At 40.6% G+C, this 17,441-nt stretch overlaps 1 protein-coding gene across 10 annotated transcripts in view; it reads right to left on the reverse strand.

The window, feature by feature from the left end:
* Positions 1-17,441, reverse strand: part of DAB1 (DAB adaptor protein 1) — a 142,166-nt gene that overhangs the window by 42,720 nt on the left and 82,005 nt on the right. For all 10 annotated transcript variants that reach the window (XM_014250910.2, XM_088060582.1, XM_088060579.1 and 7 more), the window contains exons 3-4: positions 14,329-14,468; positions 11,997-12,095 (exon numbers count right to left, since the gene is read on the reverse strand). In XM_014250910.2, the coding sequence (XP_014106385.1) occupies positions 11,997-12,095; positions 14,329-14,468 (239 nt within the window). The remainder of the gene's footprint in view (positions 1-11,996; positions 12,096-14,328; positions 14,469-17,441) is intronic.

The raw sequence follows: 17,441 nt of genomic DNA on the forward strand, positions 1-17,441 counted from the left end.
AACAGCACTAAGGTAATAAACTTCTGTCCAGCTCTCATAATTTGTAATAATGTCTGACAAACACCAGATATGAGTTTAGTTATTGGTCATTGTCTTCAGCAGCAAATGCTAAGCTGCTCATGCAGAAGATCCATTTATTAGATATATGAATTTGGAAAGGGGCAAAACAAAATTTTGGAATGCACATATGGCTGATTTCCCATCTTCCCTTCAAAGGCTTTCAAATTTTTGTTGCACCTGGAGTGAAAGCAGCCAGTTAAACCCAAAATCCTTGTCCAGTTACTATGAAGCCCATCTTAAAGATGCACTTGCAAATTTTGTTCCAGGACAAAGAAAATCCTAAAGGGCAAGGAAACATTTTCAGAGAGCTTTGGAAAGACACATGTGCAACACTGAAGCTGAGATGCTGGGCCTCCCATGAGTCTTGTGCTATTTTCTTATTGTTCTGCATCTGATCCTGTTCTATCAGGATGGTGAAAGCAAAGGATTTGCACAGTAACACCAAGAATCAGCAGACCTGATCCTTGATACTGAAGTCAATGGCCCAAACCAGCAATGCAACATGCTCCAAGTTCCATCTGAAAGGAGCATGTGTAGGCTGCACTGTTTTATGTTGCAATTTCATCATTTCAGGGTGCTGTACAAGGAACAGCACTGGCCTGTAAGTTACTGTTACAGTCTTTGGGATGGCAGCTGCTCAGTGGTCACTGTGGGATTCCCAGGGCTGTAACACACCTGAGTGTGCTCCCCCTGAGCTCCCACCTCACCCCCCTCTGCAAAATGGTCAGTGGATCAAAACAGCCATAAATATGTCAGATTGTCCTGTACTCTCAAGCCAAAGCTTCCATACAGCTCAAGTGCAGCACCTTTGACCACACCTTGCATTTTTTCCTGATAAGACTCTGTAAGACTGATTGATTAAATTTTAAATTTGAGGGAGCACAGTATTCAGTAATGAGACAGTTTGCTGCAGCATCACTGAACCTCTCCATATTTTTACTGTGTTCATCTTTACAGCTTGTGAATGTCCTTTGAGCAGCCCTTACTTTTTACAAGGTTCTTTTGTTCCTTTACACCGATATTCCTCACCCTCCTGAAATGCTTTTGATTTACATGAACAGCACAAGCAATTCCTTCATACAAGTCCTAGGAGATTTGGAAGTAATTTTTTTGGCTTTAGCTGTCTCAGATCTTAACTGCTTCAGATTCAGCAAGCATTACCAGCCACCCTCTTCTTGTAGCCTGTGATTTGAAAAACTCCTCAGCGAGAGGCAGCTGCTGATTCTCTTGATTTCTCATGCAACCCCTATAAAGCAGAGCTTGAAAAGATCACAAAAAACATACTCAAATGTAAGTTGCACTGGATAGTCATCAAACAGAAACTTCCTTGGACCATAAATCTACTTGCACAATGTAAGAAACTTTACTGGAAAAGGGGAAAAAGGATAAGAGGGATTTATTTTGTATTTATCTATCTATCTCCCAGATACTCTCCCTAATTTAGTAACACTTTAGAAAGGGGGCTGAGAGAAAGCACTGGTACAGGGAAGAGCAAGAGCAGAAAAGGATTCTATGAATTCATAAGCTGTGTATAACCATTATGTTGTGTTCATGGCCAGTTGAAAATGATGCAAAACAGTTGAGAATTTCACACAACACAATCTTGGTATTGTTCAAATACAGAAGTGACTTCATAACCAGAAATTAACCAAGGTATAGAGGCAAGAACGCCTGGGTTCCACAATGACAGACTGGTGTCAGTGGCTGGTGATGGACTTGGGGCACCTTCATGTCAGCAAAAGATGACCCAGTAGTGATGAGCTTTACAATTCAGAAACAGCATCATGACTGAGCAATCCTGGTCAGAAAGACCAAACCATTTCATTTTCAGTTTTCCTACAGAAAAAAGAGAGGAAATCTTTTCCTCTGAGTTACAATTGCACGTACAAACAAGCTTCAGACAATCCCATCAATGGGATCATTCATCAATAAATCCTTCATTGGTTCAGGTCCCACAACAGACACTTCACCTTGGATATAAACCATCCGTAGCAACATGACAAGTGTGTGTGCAGTACTTGAGCCCTAAGATAAGAATAAAATAAAACGTAAAAGGCAAACCTCAAAGAGACTCTAAAGCAGAATAAAGAACTTGCAGGTAATTTTTTGCTCTGTTTTCTTTTTATTTTCCCCTTGCATTATCCCAAGGTAGGAATTGCTGAAGCTGCCCTTGGTAGATGCTTGGCACATCGTCTTCCAAGAGTTTTACATTTCAAGTTAGGCAGTGGAGACCGTTTTTAAGTTCTGCCCTGGCACCTTCCAAAAGAGATCCCAACATCTCTCATTTGCACATTTTAGTGTCCAGAATTGTTTCTTCCCTGCTCATTTTCATGTAAAGCAGGATGAATGTTTGGTTTTAGTCTTCTGCTGCTAATTGAAATCTCCAAAAGCAAACTTTGATTAACACTCTGCACGCAGACCTGGCCCAGCTGAGAGCACAGACCGACTCTGTTGGCTTTTCTCTCTTCCTGCCTTGCTTTTCTGTCCTGGCCACGGGTGTCACACACAGGCTCTGCCTTTCAGAAAAGCTCCCTGGCAGTGCTGCCCTCACCTTTTACTGAAATGCAGGCAGCAAAGCCTTTCACAGCTGTGGATGCTGGCTTGTTTCCTACTTACTCCTTTCACTCTCCCCCCTCTGCAGCTCCTGCACGCAGCAGCATCTCCTCTCCTCTCCTCTCCTCATCAAACCTGAACTTACTCATTACTCCAGAACTGCTCAGCACTGAGCCTTATGCATGCACAGGTTATGCTCACATGTGCCTTACACTTTAAAATACTTCCAAATTCCTCTATCACTCACAGGAAAGCATTTGGCTAATTAAATATTGCAGAAGGCTGTGCATAAAACCTTTTACAAACCAACTCAGCCTTTTTAAAAGCGAGGACGTAATAAAAAAATTGGATTCAAATCCATATTTTGACTATCTAAAAAGAAAAAAAAAATACTTTGAGTTATGCAGAGCCAGGGCTGGGAGCCATATGCAATATTTTTAGATACCCAGACTTCTTATTTGAGTTAAATGTCAGGCACTCAAACTAATTAGTGTTCTGCCTCACCTATTCACAGTGCTGCCTTTAAAGCCAGCAGGAATGCTGCTGCCTGTTTCGCTGGGAGTACGATGACGTGGAATGAGGATGGGAACCACAAAGGATTAGGAAGCATTAACATCAGAGAGAGGTAGGATGCTATTTAAATTGTCCAATTTAAGGACACAAGAGGCACTGCTGTAATTCCACAATCGCCACCAGGCGCTGGGAGCACCAAGGGAGATGCTGTTCCTGCCCCTGGGCTCCCCCAGCACATGGGCTGCCACATGCTGAGCACACAGAGCATCCACCAGAAAGGTCAGGAGTACAGGGATCTCATTTAGGAAGACAACTTTTATGAGCAGTTGTTTTTGTACTAAGCAAAGATCTACTGGTATGTGAAATTTATGACTTACTCAGCTGAGAGGGATGAGAGCAGGTATTTGTGTTTGGCATCCAGTGGCAGTGGCCTTCCCACTTCTCCTTCCACAGGGAGCTTATTACATAAACTAAGAGGGATAAAAAAGGTGTTTATTCATCCCCATGGACTATCAGAGTGAACAATGCTCTTGCTGACTTCCCTGCGTTCCTGAAGGCAGAACATCACCCAGTAACTTTATTTCCAGTAAGTATCTATTACTATCATCCTGCAAACTCCATGTAAATTTAAAAGCAACCCTTTCCTGTGGTTTTCCTCTCTCATTACTGTTGACAGTGAAGGATATCTGCCCCCCTTTCATCTGACCCACAACAGGAGAGCCCACGAGGCAGCACAGGAATTCAGGAGCAGTGACAGTGCTATTGCTCCTACCAGGGCAAACACAAAATTGCAGAGCAGCCCACCAGATAAAAATGCTCTGAATAGGAAGGCAAATCACCAGCACTCCTGGGGTGTAATGCTTCCCAGCTATCTCCAAGAAAAAAAGAGTGGATTTCAAAGGGGGATGTAACTTTTTGTTCTGGCACCTGCTGAATGTCCCCCACTGCTCTCCAGGGAGGTTTCAGATCATCTCAGCCGCCTGTGCTATTATTATGTCAGCACTTCTCTTGCTAAATCCTTTCCCAAGCAGTCTGAAATCCAGCCATTGTAATTCCAGGTGTGCTGAAAATGGGCTTGAAATTTTCCTCTACTGTGTGATGCATTAACCTGGCTTAAAAACACCAGGACTTGCACGCAACTCTGTATTTTGGGTGCTCTTCTTATAAGACAAAATTGCAGCTGGAGAAAAAGGAACGTGGCTCTGCTGGAGATTTATTTATCTGGATCACAAAAGGGTAGTAAATACAGACAAAAAAAATATCTCAGTATAACTGTGTACTTTTGAGTTTCCTGTCATGGGACAATAGGGGAGAAATGCTGTGCAGCCTCACTATATAACAGGATCCATAACAACAAATACAATGCGTTTCAACTTCTTAGCAAAATCCAGCCCAGATTCTGGTTAAGCATACCAAGCATTGAAATTAGTAAAAACCAGAAGTGTTGGCATAGTAATTTACACTACAACAGCTCTGGTAGACAGAGTACCCACCCCCATATGCAATGGAAGCCATATGGTAACTGGGAATACAGTAATATTCCTAATATTTACTGCCTGGAAGTGTTATTTATCACTGTTATAACTATATAATAGTGAGATTCTCCATACCATAATGCAGAATGCATGTAAGCAGCATTTCCCTTTCTTAACTCAATCCTGGGGTGCTTGGATTAAACAACAGGAGGCCAAATGAGACTATCACTAAACTCAAAATCTCATTTTCTTTTTGAAAGCAATCAACTTTTTACCCTTTTCACACTGGAAAAAAAAACAGGTACAACAAAATCACACAAATTATTTCAGTTTGGATGAAGTGTCTGGAATAGCTCTATTTTATCTTCATGCCCATTAGGATCAGAATTCTCACAAGGCAGTTTCTGCACATCCTGATTACAAGCAGGCTGGACTCAGCTCTAGATCAGAGCTTTTCCCATTTCCAGGTGAAAGGAAGCAAAATTTAAGCCCTCAAATCAAACCTCTAGATCCCCAAGACTCCACAACAGGCACAATCACACCCACATTTTGCCTTTTGGCTTCTTTTTCCCCCACAGTAACCAAACTGCCACGATACCTAAAGCTTTTCAAACCCTCATACAGCAAACTGGGCATCTAGAGAATGGAACTCCATGAGCTTGTGGCTACTAAAAATGCCTGTGGAGAACTGTGAAGCACCCAAACTGCCCAGGGCCCAGTTTGGAAGGCCAATAATGAATGAATTACAATAGTCAATAAGGGATGTAATTAAGGAAGTAGGTTCTTCTGACATTTACATTTTGCTAGCTGCCACATGTCCATGAAATGTGTTATTGTTTCCCTTCTGAAGCACCAGGGTCTAGAAATAATTAGAAGAATCATACACAGATTTTTAAGTCCTCTCCTCTGCCATATTCTAATTAGACACATTTATTGCATGTAGAACAGTAAATGCCATGTTTTACTGGTCATATTTACAAGCAGAAAGACGGAAAGTGTCAAGGAGCAGGGCATGACTCCCAGCCAGCCCAGAGGGATCTTTTGCAGGCAGAAGCTTGGAATGGACAATGCACAAAGAAAGGCCTCAAATTTCCAACTCTATGTGCAGCATCTGACTTTGTTGTTTTACAGTTATTGCTCTTTGTTGTTATTATGTAATATTTTTTACACTGCAGCACTTAGAAGTCCTCAGCATGGTCCAAGACCAAACACTTCTTACAAATGAAATTCCTATAAATAGATAATACTGATTAAAAAATAAAGAAAGAAAGAATTAAAAGGTAATCCCAGCAAGTTTGTATTTAAATTCCAGCCTTTGAGAGCTAAAGGCCAGATGCCCCTTGGGCCATCTCTGGGATGCATGAATGCAGTAGCTCCTCAGCATCATCAGGTTTAAAACAAGTTTGTAGCATGGGAGTATTTTAAAGAAAAAAATAAGGGGGTACTGCATGAATATGTGTAAAGAATTCCTCTAAAAGATGATGATCAGGGTAGGAAGGGAGTTGGGAGTAATTTATTAAGAAAACTGAATAAATGAGTGGTGAAAGTGGGTACTATGGACTGACTCCTCAAAAGCCTACAAAGAAAAAGGCAGCCATGAAATAAAAAAAAACAATTCAGCAATGGGCTGATAAAAGAGAGAAGGCAGATTCAGCCCAGGAATGCAAAGGGAAGTGTGACATGATCAAAAGAATAAGCTGAGGCAGCAATCCTGGCAGTCACGATGGATTTCAAAAATAAAAGTCAAATTTGTCAAGGACAAAGAAAGGGATAACAATTGAGACACGAGATGGAGAGAGGCAGGACTGGGTTTTAACTCTCAATGTGAGAGCAAATGCTGTATTTCAGAGCTGGTGAGAAGAATTCTGCAAGATCTGGAGTTACGCTGGGTGTGGCAATGAAAACACATCTCTAGGTCAAACAGGCTGCTGAATTTACAGGGCTGAATAATAGATGATGCTGATATTTTGCTCAGCTCTCCGAAAAGGAGGTCAGAGAGAGACCTCTGGGAGTCAGGATTAAAAGGCCTCACTGAGCTTGAGCTGTTGGCTAAACATGCAAGGAGAGAGCTGGAGAGATAGATCAAGATTGGAGCAGAAGACAGAGCTGGCATCGCTTGGTTTGACACAACAACCAAATTTATGTTTGCAAATGAAATTAACTCTGGCAAAAAGCACAGCAGGAGGAAAAAAAGAAAATATATCAAGGACAGAGAGCACACAAGAAATCCCAGATGAAAACTGCAGGAGAGATCAAGGAAAGCAGGTAAAATCCAGAGACAAGAGTCACAGAGAGCAGGTGAGAGGACTTTCCGTGGAATCAGCTGATGGGGTAAGATGCTCACGGAGGGCTGCACCTGAGATCAGCCAGAGAGAGGCCAGCAGGAACTTTGGGACATTTCAAAGACATGAAGGGGACAAAACTCACCTGTGGGAGCCCCAGGCAGGGACCACCAGCATCCTCCTGGCCAGTCCCACCCTCTGGCAAACACAAAGCTCAGTGAACTCCTCACCCCATCTCTCCTGCTCACTGCGGAGCAGAAGAAATTAATTCCTTCTTTTATTTCTATTTTTGAAGACTCAGAGACGTTCAGTGATAGAGACTTTGACAGTTTGACATTTCATCTGCTCCAGCACATGTGCTTCAAGGAATAAGTGCAGATCCATGATCGTACCTCAATTTCTGGTCAGGGATGCCAGAACCAACAGATTTCCAGCAAAGTCAAGAAGTACCTTTGGTACATTTTAAACGAGGCCTCTTCTGCCAACAGTGAGAATTTTAAACTTGCTAAAATTTTCTTTCAGCCAAGTTGTGCCGTCCTGTTAGCAATCTATCAGCACAATTAACACCATCACTCACATCGAAAAGGGAAGAGCAGCAAATCCAGGGGTTCTCAGCAAAAACCTCATAAAGCCTCAGAATATGCTGGAAAATGCTTTTATAGAAACAACTTGAGAAATCTGAACTGTAAGGTCAAGAGAGCTTAGAAGTTCAGGAAGATGGGCAAGATGCTGGCATCCAAATTTCAGAGCCATAACATGATCTCAGTTAAAGAGAGCAACCTGAGGATTATAGCAACACAACAGGATTATAACCACCCACCATATATATTATTTATTTGGATTTCATTAAGATTTAAAGCAGAAGAACAATCATGTGGCCAGCATGAGGAAACAAACTAATTTTTTAAACAGAATGCTATAGGTAAGGCCTGGTCTCCCTTACATGGAAGAAGGCACTGAGTAACACCATTTCAGGCAGGTAAACTCTCAAAGATAATTAAAATAAAAATTAAAAAATGTAAAATAAAATAAAATAATAAAACAATACAATAATAAAATAATCCTCAGCAAAGATAATGAAGGTTGGAGGAACTGATAGATAACAAGAACAGATAGTCAACATTAAATATATGTATTTATACACACAGTTTCCTTTCCAGGGTTTCACACTGCCAGCCTGAAGAAAATGGCTACAGATCAAATTCATGAAATATGAGTAACACAACACACTGCAATATTTCTCTGCAATAAATACTGAAACCCCATCAGAGTATTCCTAGAAATGTTACAATCCCCCAGACTGGGCCCAAGAGCTTTATTTCAATAAGGATAAGGGTCAACATCTCTGAAAGAGAATAGACAATGCAAATGAAACTCACTTTCAAGATGCTACAAAATAGGAAAAATTGGTGAGATGACTGTCATCTTCATCAGCTGGGTTACAATCCATCTGTTTAGGGTATTCCCATAAATAAGCAACTGACACTGATTTACCCTGCTTTTTGGCCAGTGGAGGAATCCAGATAAATAATTTAACTATACAATGCCTCACAGAGAGCTGTATTTTGCAGCATATTCTGGCAATCTGCACATCCACGAGCGGATACAAAATTTTATTTTAACAGAAATAATTTGTAGCTTAGAGGCAAATAGCAATTTCTTGCTTTTATCTCATTTCTTTTTCACAGTGTAAAGTGAAGTTACACTTTTTCAAAGTTTAAATTTTTCACATTTCTTTTCTTTTTCCCCATTGAAGTCAACAGCATTTTGCAATTAGAGACAACAAGAGCTTAAAAGCACACCTCACTGCATGGAGGTGGAAGGAAATCTTTTCCCAAGCATTTCAGAGGATTTAATTATTAGTTTCAAATACATTTTTGGAAAGGAACCTGCAAGTAAACAGAGATTTATGGCCACATAAATAAACAATGAGACAATTACAGGCTCTTTACAGAGCCCAGATTAGTCACGCAGGTCTAATGAAGCATCACTGAGCTATTACAGGGAGATGGCCTGATGTGTGTGATTAACAAAACAACACTCAGGAACAGCCAACCAACAATGATGGGCCTCCACAAAATCTGCATTTCCTTCCATATGCACAGTTATGGCTTTTGTTGCTTTCTTAGCAAATCACCAATCATTACATTCCACCCTGAAAGGGAGAATATTAAATAACACAATGCAATTACTTGCATTTTTGCCATCTGATGATCATGCTTTTGAAAATATAAAAGAACTCCCATAACAGAAATTAAGATTATTGCAGCACTGAGGCCTAACCAAGATGGATCTGACAGAAGAAATGGTAAAAAATTATTTTCATATAATATGCAGCAAGGAAATCTCTCAAGCAGCATTGGATAGAGAAAGTTCTGTGTTCAGCAATAATTGTGGTAGGGTTTTTTTTACAATAAAACCCAAAAGAAAATGTATATCCTTCAAGTAAGGTATGTATTTAGCAAACATAATCTGGAGAAAGCAAATGGGATGGATGGAAAACATCTGACAGCTGAAAAAAATGGTGCATTTATAAGATTAATAGGGTCAAACCCCACGTGTAATGACAATTTTTGGCATACACACGACAGGAGAACATCCTGTTAGTCATATTAAATACAATTTTTTGCTATCATGTTCTAAATACACTGACAAGAGAAGTGGTATGAAGGGACCTCTTTAGTGTAATCCCTGGCATGGAATGATGGAATATAAGAAAAGATTTTTTATTATTTCTATTTCAGTGCTGTAGACAAACCATTCTGTACTGCATCTACAGTGCACACTTGCAGCAAAATCCTTCTTGTATTTTTCTTGGTGAGATATATTCTTTCCAAATGATATTCCACCTTCAACTCAATCTCCTTCATGGATAAATTTACTCAAAGGGCAGAATTCCTGATAGCTGGAATAATACCATTATTAAAATCAATACATTTTGATGAATATTATGTCTGGAACATATTAAGGAGAGCTATAAAGTAGAGGAAGAAAAAAACCTGCTTATCATTTTCAGTAGTAACCCAACCAGAGCCCTTCATCTGTAACAAATTATGGAGCAATTCCCCTAAATCATCTGTATGAAGTCAGCTATGACACTGCCAATTTTAAAGAAAATTTGCTAGTTTTGAGCTACAAATTGATTTTTTATTGTGATAAATTAAAATCCAATGGCAGCCTACAAGATACTCAACATGAAGAAGCCCACTTTTTTTTTTCTGAGTATTTTCATTCTTTTCTATCACATCAGACTGGCACTGAGGCAGACGTGACAGCAATAGACAATGGTAAAAACTAAGAAAGGACACTCCAGAGAGGTAAATAATCTTTCTAAAATAGCCTTTTGGGAATTCCAAAATCATGGAAATACAACTAAGGGAAAAAGCATTTGTAGGGGACTGGGAGGATTGTTAAAGGAGGAGAAAGCAAATGCAAGATTATTCAGGCTCTTCCCTATTAAGGGCTGCTTTATTCACTGCTGCATAAAAGTAAACACACTCCAAACTTTATAAACTCTCAAGTTTAGCATGGAAATCAGGAAGATGAGTATGACTGAAATATAATCTTTTTCCAGCCCTTTACAGTTTCTTCCCATCCAAAAACCTGGGCTGAGTAACCGTACAAGCCCTAGTTTTGCCAGTTTTTGGGATTTTCCAGCAGCAATGAGATGACAACTGTAGGCTGGCAAAGCAGAGACAGGCTGGATGAGAAAGATTAAGAATGAATGGGACAAGGGTGTGAAACTCTGGGACAAGGAGAGACCCAAGCTGGGAAAAAAGCCCAAGGGATGGTGGCTGTGAAGACCTGGCAGAGGATTTCATGCACCTCTGCTCCAAACCCTTGGCATGGGAAGCACGGCTCTCCTGTTTTGACAACAACGTGGAAGAACTGATGTGGAAAGCTCCCCACATCCCTCTGTCACAGCCCTGTTGCAAGAAGGACAACTCAATAGTCCTGTCCATCACTTGGGCAGCTCAGGGGCAGACATCTGCAAGGTGGATTTAAGGGTTTCATTCTAAGCCTCAGTGGGTGAGTGACAGGTTTACTATAAGGATGATATAGTTATGTCAGATTTAGAGTATGGGATGTCAGAGCTATGAAATGAAGGAGACTCTTCCCATGTCCCCATCTTGCTTTCTGCAGACAGCAGAGTGTGCAGGATGCTGCAGGAGAGACAGCTGGAATAAAGCACACCTTTGTTTCTGAAATACACCCCCCTTTCCCTCTTTATTCTAGGCAAAAAATTCCAGTCTTTGAGAAACATTCAGAGACAAGTGCAAAAGGAACAGACTTACTCTTTCTTCTTTTTTATTTCTCCAATAAAAAGCTTTAATCTCAGGAAAGCAAATGTGGCTAGGGTGCAATTTGCACTGACAGCCCTAATTCTGACATTTCCTATTTTCTGTAACCCCAGCAATGCCCTCTGAAACACAGCTTTTGCATGGATACTTTGCACAACACATCCCAAATGAGCTTTTCATTACTAAATACTCGTATTATGTATCAGTGAGCTCAATGACATTGATTTTCTAATAATATAAATTAACTGGCAAAGATAATTTCATCTATCATCAGTAGGGTTTTATTTCTGGCACCACGTTAAATAGTTAATCTTCTAAAAGATTAAATCAAGAGCTTTTTAAAATTCAAGGCAGAGCTTAAACTGCTGTTAAAATCTTCTTAATTATGATTAAAACAGTTTATGTGTTGTTGCTTTATATCTAAGTAGTGTAATGTTTTGCTTAGGTTTCTTCTTTTAGAGCAATTTAAAAAATCAAACATGGTATTGCTGTGGCAGAAACTGTGGAAGGCATGAAAGTCTCTGCAGCTTCCTCCACCAGATGCTACTGGGGAAGTTTCTGCTTCACAGAGACAACCTCAAATCTTCCAGTATCTTTTACCTCTCCTTTTGTAAAGAATGTAATTTTTCTACCACTGACAATACACAAGCTACACTCTACAAGTGATGTAAGGGATGATAAGCCTTTATCAAATTTCTGAGATGCTTCATGTGTGTTTGCACCAGTGAGATTCCACTGCCCAGCCAGGAAATGCTTCTGAAGGAACAGGAAAAGATTCCATTCCATCCCACCACATGAACAACTCTACTTACCCCTGTCTTCTCATCAAAGATTTTGATTCCCCCAAAGGAAACTGTTAAGAAGACTTTTTGTTTATGTTCCCCTTTCGATCGAGCCGCAGCAACAATTCCCTGTGGAAACAAAGAGCAGTTTTGGTCGGTTCCATGACTCTCCCAGGTGCCACAGATTTGCTTGTGGACAATTCACCACTTTTCTAGGAAAGCTTAAATATTTTCTAGGAACAGCCCCTTCCTTACTTCTGCCTTCCTCCCTTTTTTCAAGGCACCATATCTCTTTATGCTACCCAGAGAGTATTTCAAATGTGTTCCCACTTCCAACCTCTGCACTAGCTAATCCTCCATGAAATTTGTTTTCATGGAAGCTGAAGGTCATTTCTAGCACACTTCCCAGCTATAAGCTGTTCTGGCTTATTAATGTATTTTTTAAATAGGGAAAAAGCCCAACAAGCAGCAGAGGAGAGAAAATGCCAATGAATTTAGCTTACTTCACACTCATCTAGTATAAGCAAATTGAGGTTTTCATAGAAGAAAATTTTTTCTTCTAAAAATCTAACTACACCTGTGCTGTGAAAAACTGGTATTGAGGGTTTGGCTTGTTTTTTTCAGGATGTCAGACCTTTATTTTGTAAGAGAACTTGCTGATACCATCTCGTGTTATTCTCCCACAGCAGAATTAGAACAGTAACTGTTCTAATCTGTTCCACCTTCTTAAGAGCCTGCCCTGACCAGTGACACTGAACTGAGATCAAATATAATCAGTTGTACTCCTAAATGAAATTAAAATAGTTCAACTTTACCTGGTTCTCTGCAATTCCAATGTCTCAAGAACAACCAGCTTAGGTTTTAAGACCTTCACTGCTGCCATTACAAGGATCTGAAGTCAAAAGCCACCCCAAAACTTTATGGGTGGCCTCAAAATTCATGTTGTGGGACACTGGTTTTCCAGAGCCCATAAATTAATGCTTTGCTCTCAAAAATGAATTTCTAACATCCCCATCCTTTAACAGTTTTAGTCATTTCCCAGTACTGTTTAGATCAATCTTGCCACCTGCAAACAGGTATGAGGCAGCTGGGAGATGTGGAAATATTAATCCATAGAGGAGAGAGACAAAAAGGTTTGTGCAGCAGAACAGTGACAACTCTCCCCACAGTGCCAGGAATTCTGAAACAATGAGAAATGCCCAGCACACATTTAAATCAGGTAGGAATATTGTGGCAGATGTGACACACCAAGAGAGCAACTTTTGGAGTGGATTAATTTTTGCCTGCCATAAAACTGATTTGTAAATTATCTCCCAGATCCTGCTTTTAGGTTGTTGAACCACAAGCTGAGTGTCACCCCGTGCTGTTTCCCTAATGAGTAACTCATTCCTCCTGGATGGACGGGAACCCTGCGGGCTGGTAGTGCACCAGACACCATTTAGTGATTTCTCCTCCTGAAAAAGCCAGCAATGGAAAATCCATCAGCTGTCTGGGCTGGGGAGAGGGTTGGGAGGGAAATAAAAGGGAAAAAGCAGCAGAGGGTTTGCTGCTAGACCTGGTTTGTAACCCTGCAATGCAGAGGGGAGATGGGAAGTAAACAGCCAGTAGTGTACTCCAGGGAAACACAATCTTCCTTCCCAGTGACTCAAGCTCCTCCACATGTCCCAGGGTGAGGGACAGGATGATTCCTACAGGAACTCTCATGCTGTGAGAGAGACTGGGCCGTAGAGAGACGTCTGGCAGGTCCAGAGAGCCCACCCTCGACACCACTGGTAGCTCAGACTCTGTCTACACTCCAACCTGACACCCAAATCTGTCACAGCTCCATTTCATCCCCAAAACTCCAGGAACTCCTCTATGTTCTCATGCCCCATCCTCTCGGTGCACTGCCTGATTTTGTAACACATCAGCCCTGCCATTGCTGCTGCAAGACTTTCTCCTCCCAGTGAGGACACCAGCTCCCCAAAACCTGTCTGCCTACACCCATCACTCACAGGAGCCAGCAGCCAGAGGCAGTGCTGTCGTTGATTAGAAATGTCATAGAAAATGCTCTGATATCCCATTTTCCTCCACAGTCGTTTACTTCTCCTTTTACATAATAAAATTATTCAATTTGCAGTGTGTTGTTTGTAATTTGTGGACAAATTGCAGTGGTGTCAATCACGGAGTAACTACAGAACTCAGAGATAATGTATTAAAATTAAACCAGGATAAGCAATACCAGGCAGGAGTTCATGCAAAATTGACTGATTTCAATACATAATTAACCAGACTAAGGCTCAGTATCATGAAAGGAGAATGAGTGCAAGCTGAAGCTGGAATTTGCTCTGTTTGACTGTAACATTGAAAAGTTTCACTGCACCTTGAGCTTCATCATGGAGTCCTGGCATAACTTGTCCCCTCGGGCAGCAGAAACCTCATCTATCCCAATCAGCTTGGCCTTGTACCGGACACCGTCGCCTTTGAACCTCTTTATCAAAGTGGCTTCGCTGCGATCCTGACCTGCAGAGACAACATTGACACGAGGATGTTTACAGGAGTGCAAAGGGAAATGAGTGAAGGAACACAACCAAGGGCCAAATCACATCTAACTCCAAACATTGCAATGGAATTAGAAGGAAATGCTCGTTCGATAAAAGCTTTTGGCCTCACTACCCCAGAGGAATTCGCAGTGGAACTGTTGCCATACAAAATCTCCAGCACACAAATTAGGTTTACAGAAGTAGGAGATAAACCTGAATCACAGCTCGTGGATCTGAAAACTTGTGATGTGCATGAGTTGTTTTAATCCCAATACACAGGAGAATTCTGTGTTTTGCAGACAAAACTCTAACAGAAGGATGCTCCTATTTCCTTACAAAATGACTCATCTAAGCAATATTTACACTATTAACATTTGAAAGGTGGAAAACCAAATACCAAATTGTATTGTTTATCTATAGAATACTGATGCTTTAAAACTCCTTGTTCTATTCTTTTTTGCACATAAACATAGAAACAATGTAAGTGGCAAAGGCTGCTCTCACAGGCTCACCCTGAGAAGTTTAAAAAAAGGCCAAAAACCTATTTCTTAATGAAAATGCTTGGTTTTTAGTTCTCTCTTTTTTCTGCTATTTTATTTTCATTACAACAGTAGTAGTAGTAGTAGTAGTAGTAGTAGTAGTAGTAGTAGTAGTAGCTGTATATAAACTATAGTGAGTACCTGCACAGTGCTTTGTTGTCAGCTGAGGTTAAACCATGACAACAATGTACCTAAACTACCTGAACCACATGACTATGACACCACAAAAAAGACATCTTTGTCAGGAAAACCTTCCCCCCGCTTCCCTGAGTATCTGCAGAACATTTTCTACTGTGTCTCAGCTGGAAGAAATATGTTAGTTAGGGGATCAGTCTTCCTAAAATTGATTAAACATATATTTTGCAGCTGCCTGTGGAATTTCTTGCTAGGATCTCAAAAAAACCCAGCAGTGAGCTGTAAATAACTGCAACCAAACAAACAACAGCCAAAGCACAAAGAAGCAGGCAAAACAGTGAGATATTGCACAATTTTCAGTTTCTTGGACCCAACAGATTTCTCAAAAAAAACCTTCCCTAAACATGAACAGACATTGGTAAAATTTACACTGTTGCCACCTACAGCCTCTGGTCACAGATTCTTCCAGCTGATGTAAGAGAATAAAAGCACAATGTGATATAAAGGAATCACAGGTCAGGATCTAGTCTTAGTCTCCATTTGAGAATTCTGGCCCAAACTTTCTCCAGAGCTCATTCCTATTTAAAAGGTCAGATATAAGCATTTAAAAAAAAAAATAATATCATTAATATAATACATTTTATCAGTATATTAAGGTTAATATAATCTGATACTGTACAGCTGTTTATTGATAAGAAGTACAGAAGCTTCAGGAAAAAATGCTATTTTGTTTTGCATTTCTATTAAAAGCACCTTCATTAGCAGTCAGCACTTTGGCCAACTTCCCTAATTTACACACATATCAAGTTGATCAGCAAGTTAGGTTCTAAACTATGGAATTAAGTCTTTACAATACCATTATGAGCCTACATGACCACTAAAGAGCACTTCCAAATGAAGATATTAATTTGGTTCCCTTCCCCTCAGAGTAAAGCACCGTGAACTAATGATGGAATAAATGTATATTAAGAAAACAAAGCTATTTTAAGCATTTTGAGATCTTCAAGTATGTTTGAGCTCACAAATACTACTTCTTTCAATGAAAAACATCAGCTCAGAGCAATGCTTTAAAGCCTCATTTGTAATCCTTTAAAAATAAGGCAGCTCCTAAGTGCTGCTGTGATAGTTCAGCAGCCACCCAAGCGATTCCCTTGATTTGTTCTCACCCCTCAAAATAACTGAGCTGGGCTGAAACCTCATGCTCTTACATTGTCTTGTATTTTAAAAAAACCAAAAAACCGGCAAATGAGACACAAGTGATGAATCAGAAACTCTCAGCAGTGCTAATATCGTTCCCCAGGGAAACGTCAAGGCAGATGTTGGCACCATCAGCTAAAAACAATGAAAATCCATTTCCCACTTTCAGCCTCCGGAGCGGGGCAGGAGGGAAAACATCTGGAGACACAACGAAGTACAACAATAACGGTGGACTTTTCCATATGTCTTTTATACTTGCAAAGACATCCTGTTGATCTGCAATAAATACGATCCAACTCCAACAGCTTCCTTACCCAAAACTTCCAACTTTACGCCTTCGTCAGAGCCAAAGGCAGCTGTGAGCTGACAGCAGGAGCATGTCAAGTGTTCAAGAGTCTCTTCTGGATCCAAGTAGTGACTGTGACCCTGCATTCATCTGTTATTTTAACATTTATACTTATTTCAACCTCTACTGTGTTTTACTGCACGTAACTAAATCCCAGCCACTCAAACACAACTTACAGCCGTGTCTGCTTCGGCACAAGTCCCATGTCAATTATGACCCAGATTAAGCAGGATGAAGTGCTTTTGGGATAAATGACTGGGAAAAATCATCAGCCTGAAAATGATGTAGATATTTGAAACCACGGTGGAAGCTGCAAATTGCTGGAGACTACAAATTCATCCGTGAAACCCCAGAGCATATGTCCCGTGCAGAGCACACGGAGTGCACACGCACACTGCCCCACAATGTGGATCAGCCATCTGCAAGTCATCATTCCTCAGCACACACACACATCTCCTCTGATCTGAATTCACCCTCATCCCCAAATTTTGGTGCTGAAAACTCCCTGCCTGCTTGGGAAATTACCATGTGCCACTGTGAGTGCAGCTGATGTTACAGCACCCATGAGGTGTGTGAGATTTATGGGAGGGTGATATTTCATTGGAGCCCTGGATGCTTTGGAAAGTAGATAGTCCAGACTGTCATAAACATCTCATCATTGAAACAAAAAAGGGTGGGGTTTTTTAATGACAGCTCTTGAACAAGGTTCTTTCTGTATTTGAAACTGCATAAATAA

This window comes from Pseudopodoces humilis, chromosome 10, assembly GCF_049639895.1.
Source record: "Pseudopodoces humilis isolate 2021_Gansu_Grassland_sample_001 chromosome 10, ASM4963989v1, whole genome shotgun sequence".
In the NCBI taxonomy this organism is placed as follows: Eukaryota; Metazoa; Chordata; class Aves; order Passeriformes; family Paridae; genus Pseudopodoces; species Pseudopodoces humilis.